This window comes from Alosa alosa, chromosome 7 (genome assembly GCF_017589495.1).
Source record: "Alosa alosa isolate M-15738 ecotype Scorff River chromosome 7, AALO_Geno_1.1, whole genome shotgun sequence".
NCBI classification, from domain to species: Eukaryota; Metazoa; Chordata; class Actinopteri; order Clupeiformes; family Clupeidae; genus Alosa; species Alosa alosa.
Genome location: NC_063195.1, coordinates 15,843,893 through 15,848,892, shown reverse-complemented (window position 1 = coordinate 15,848,892; position 5,000 = coordinate 15,843,893). Strand labels below are relative to the sequence as shown.

At 42.1% G+C, this 5,000-nt stretch overlaps 1 protein-coding gene across 3 annotated transcripts in view; it reads left to right on the top strand.

Annotated features, from left to right (window-relative positions):
• The window catches only part of LOC125297957 (tumor necrosis factor ligand superfamily member 14-like), a 17,873-nt gene that overhangs the window by 6,218 nt on the left and 6,655 nt on the right, over positions 1-5,000 (top strand). For 2 of the 3 annotated variants that reach the window (XM_048248546.1, XM_048248544.1), the window contains one exon: positions 1-568. This exon is cut by the window's left edge. In XM_048248546.1, coding sequence (XP_048104503.1) covers positions 377-568 — 192 coding nt within the window. In that variant the 5' untranslated portion in view covers positions 1-376. The remainder of the gene's footprint in view (positions 569-5,000) is intronic. The other variant, XM_048248545.1, reaches the window with a different exon arrangement.

Genomic DNA, 5,000 nt, shown 5'->3' with positions numbered 1-5,000 from the left:
TTGGTATATTTATTTGCGCTTTGTTTTGTTTGCTGTTGTTTGTTGTTGTTTTTTTTTGCGTGTTTCTGGAAATGACTCTGGGTTTTTGGTCGTGACAAGACGCATGGAAATTTGCCCATCTACCATAGAGACCTACACACCTCCGATTCAACTCGAAACCTTAAAAGTCAGACACTAACCGACATTAACCAACTCTTTTCAAGGACACTCAAGAACTTTTTATTAAAACATTTTTTTTTCGTTTTCGTCCGTCAACCCTCCACCCCACCTCTAAGCCACCAGCGAGTGACCCGTGACCCGTGCCCCTTCGACCTTTGACTCTCGACCTTTGACTCTCGACTGCACCTACCAGGCAACGGGGGAGAGACTCAAAGCCATGGCAGACGGTGGCATGATAGGGGTGTATCCGCAGGTGTTTGTGGTGGACACCCAGGCTCCGTGCGGGCCCCTGCCCGTGCCAGTGTACCCGAGGCGGGGAGGCTGGCGCCACAGGCTCCTGTTCGCCCTGGTGGGCCTCGCGTTGCTGGGGGTCCTCATTGAGGCCTGCTGCATCTACAACCTGCACAGGGTGAGTTTGTCTGTTGTGTGATGTGTGTGTGTGTGTGTGTGTGGGGGGGGGTGTGTCTCTGTGTGTGTGTGTGTGGGTGTGTGGATGTGTTTGCCATTTACATATGGTTCAAAGTCAGGGTGTGTGTGTGTGTGGTCTGTATGTGGGTGTATGGGTGTATGTCTGTATGTTTTTACTAATTCACGGATTGGGATAAATGCAGAGACCAAATTTCCCTCACGGAATCAAAAGTGAATTAGTGAAACACACACAGCACACAATGTACACATAGTGAGTTGAAAGAACACACTAATCGGTGCAGTGAGCTGCCTGCAACAACGATTGCCGCGAGGAAGCAGTGAGGTTAGATGCTTTGCTCAAGGCACTTCAGCCATGCCTACTGGTCGGGGTTGAACCGGCAACCCTCGGTTACAGGTCGAAGTGCTAACCAGTAGGCCACGGCTACCTAACAACTAGTAGTATCTGTGTGTTCAAAACACACTTTCTGGCTCAGGCAGAGACTGCTTTGTGTGTGTGTTGTTGTGTGTGTGTGTGTATTTGTCTGTGTGTGTTTTTGTGGTATGTGTCTATGCGTTTGTGTGTGTGTGGTGTTTGTGGTTGTGTGTGTGTGTGTGTGTGTGTGTGTGGGTGTGTGGATGTGTTTGCCATTTACATATGGTTCAAAGTCAGGGTGTGTGTGTGTGTGGTCTGTATGTGGGTGTATGGGTGTATGTCTGTATGTTTTTACTAATTCACGGATTGGGATAAATGCAGAGACCAAATTTCCCTCACGGAATCAAAAGTGAATTAGTGAAACACACACAGCACACAATGTACACATAGTGAGTTGAAGAACACACTAATCCCGGTGCAGTGAGCTGCCTGCAACAACAGCGGTGCACGGGAAGCAGTGAGGGGTTGGGTGCTTTGCTCAAGGGCACTTCAGCCATGCCTACTGGTCGGGATTCGAACCGGCAACCCTCCGGTTACAGGTCCGAAGTGCTAACCAGTAGGCCACGGCTGCCCCTAACAACTAGTAGTATCTGTGTGTTCAAAACACACTTTCACAACCAGGCAGAGACTGCTTTGTGTGCATGTTGTTGTGTGTGTGTGTGTATTTGTCTGTGTGTGTTTGTGGTATGTGTCTATGCGTTTGTGTGTGTGTGGTGTTTGTGGTTGTGTGTGTGTGTGTGTGTGTGTGTGTGTGTTGTGTGTGTGTGTGTGTGTCTGGATGCATCTGTGTTTTATATCGGGGTTGCAGTCAAAACCTTTGAACAGTCAAAAGTTTTGAAATGATCTAGCATGTGAGCATGCAGTTGCCGTATGTGTGTGTCTGTGTGTGTGTGTGCGTGCCTGCGTGTGTGTTTGTGTAGGTGTGTGATTGTGGGGTTGTTCCTTCTACTTTGAAATGGAATTTTCTACTTTGTGGTGGGAGTTTCTTGTCATAGATGTCCTTTGACTTGTCAAGGATATCTATAAAAAATGACTCTCTGTGTGTGTGTGTGTGTGTGTGTGATTGTGTGAGTGTGTGAGAGAGTGTGAGTAAGGCTCCATATGTGTATGACTATGAAGTGTGAATAACCAATGAATAAGCTCTAGTAGGAACAAGAATGACATAGCAATTGTGTGGGAATCGTAACATTACGTATCATAATCTTTTTTTCTTTTTAGTTATTAATTTGGTTGAAACTTATCCAAAGTGACTAATTGCCTTATTATTGTTATGACTACTACTACTACTACCACTACTACTACTACTACTACTACTATTATTATTATTATTATTATTATTATTATTATTATTATTAATACTAATAATCTGATTATTAATTTCTCTGATTATTAATTTATGGTTAGTACAATCTGTTTATTGTAAATTTTGCTGAGAGAGTGTGCATGAACAGCAGTCCATAGATTGCATGGAAAATTGCCATGTGTATCAGGTGTGTGTATCACATGCAAGTGTACATACACACACACACACACACACACACACACACACACACACACACACACACACACACACACACACACACAAACCTCTGGTGTGATAACCAGGCCCTCAGATTTGCCACTGTGGTTTTTTCTCTCTCTGTGTTTCTGTCTCTTTGTCACTCTTTTTCTCATTCTCTTTCTCTCTCTCTTTCTCTGTCATTCTCTCACCCACTCACTGTCTGTCTCTGCAATCTCAACCGTTAACCGCACCGCATGTGCACCCTGAGCTGAGGAATACACACACACACACACACACACACACACACACACACACACACACACACACACACACACACACATGCATGTGCAGGTATGGTGTTTGTCTGTGTACTTATATGGATAGGTAAAAATTATTTGACCACTGTTCCTTGCCTTGTATCAAACATATAGTTTTACATTTCTCACAGTCAAGAAGAAAGTGCACCTCAGTCTCAACCTCACCTGTAATGCAGTGACCACATATTTTTGCTCTCTTGGCAACCAGGATTTTCTCAGTCTGCCTTTTAATATGGCTAGACTGTGGTCACTAAGTCTGTATTTGGTCAGGATCTGTCTCTGCACACACACACACACACACACAGGGCTCAGACTCCCAGGCCCACTGCTTTTAAACGAGGACCCACAGTGTTCCAGTATTGCAGTAGGCTAAGGCCTGTCCAGATTCTGCTATGAGTTTTTTGTGTTCTGCTATGAGTTTTTTGTGAGAAGTTTCTCACCCCTCTCTCTTTGTGCACACACTGCATTAGTGTTAATTTAGATCAGATGAGGCAGGAGGAAATATGTTAGATCAACAACCATTTTTTTCATGACTAAGGCGAGGCGATGACAAGGCGGCGGTAATGTCCTGAAACACTGACTAAGACTATCTTAAGATGCATTATTGTTGGCGAAAAAGACTAGACTAAAATGTTTTGCATGAAATAAAAACTAAGATAAAATCTCTTTCATTTTAGGTCTACAAAATGAGAAGACAGAATATCTAGCTGTTACGTTTTCAAAATATTCGAATGAGTTCATCGCAGCTTTCCTGTAGGCTAGTCTACGTGCTGTTGCTGCAACCCTGTGGCTGCAACACAAAACTACATGGAACAAGAACACTGGAGATTTCTGCCAGAGTTAGCAAGCTAACTACCTAAGCTTTATGCCATAATGCTACATACCCAGAAGTTGAAGCTTCTCTCATACAAATTAACATCCCCAGAATGTCCATCTGAAAATGTTCATCATGTAATGTCAACTATTTAACTAGTTAGACTGATGATGCAAAGTTTGCTAGCAAGTAAGCTAATATGGAAAGTTAAGCTAGCAAGTTAGCTATGGCTAAGGCGGAGAGTCTGTTTGGGGAATGTGTGGTGTTTGGGCACATATAAATATCTAGCTAGAGGAGTAAAACATTAATACTTTGGCCTATGACAGTGTTTCTCAAACCTTTTTCAGTTTCAGGACCAGGACCCCTATCTAAAAAAAAAAGATTAGACCTAACCCTATAATTAAAAACCTACTGAACCACCTTGCTTATTGTCTTTGTACTTTGCTTATTGTGTGGATTCATACTGTATGATTTAAACTGGCATATCTTAGTTGCAGAACTGTTTTTACATACAAGTTGGTTCAATATTGCAAACAACTCATCTATATTATATTTTACCACGTCTGCTCGCAGATCACTTGGGATAGCTTAGGACCACCAGTGATCCCCCCGGACCACACTTTGAGAAACACTGGTCTCTGAATATGACAGTGGTCCAGTCAAATCTTTTACTGTCTATGGTCAAATCCCAGCCGAGCTATAACTGTAGCTCGACTTACCTGTGCATGTAAACATACTGACTGACAAAAATCAGAATGAGTAATTATAACAGGCAGAGTAGCCCTGTGGACACACAATATTGTTGGAAAATTGAGATGTGTGAAACACTATTTGACTCAAATGGTAATCAGAAATAATTTGTTATAAAAAAAGACTAAAATGTGTTGACTAAAACTGACTAAGACTAAGATACTTTTAGTTTTCTTTTGACTAAAACTAGACTAAAATGAATGAGACTTTTAGTCAACTAAAACTTGACTAACAAAAATGATATTTGAATGACTAAATATGACAAAGACTAAAAAGGACATTTCGTCACAAGACTAAGACTAAGACTAAATTAAAAATAGGTGACAAAATTAACACTACACTGCATATCCTCGCTATCTCTCTCCCCGTCACACACACACACACACACACACACACACACACTCTATCTTTCTCTCTGTCTAAAACATTTCTCTAGACTCCTTTCCAAACCTTACCTGGTCGCAATCTAATCTATAATCTATCTAATGCATGGATTTGTGTAGTATAGAATCTTCTACATTCTGTCTAGTGTATGGAATCCTCTACACTCTACATTCAGTGTATGGAATCCTCTACATTCCGTTTATGGAATCCTCTGCATTCTAGACAAGTCTAGAC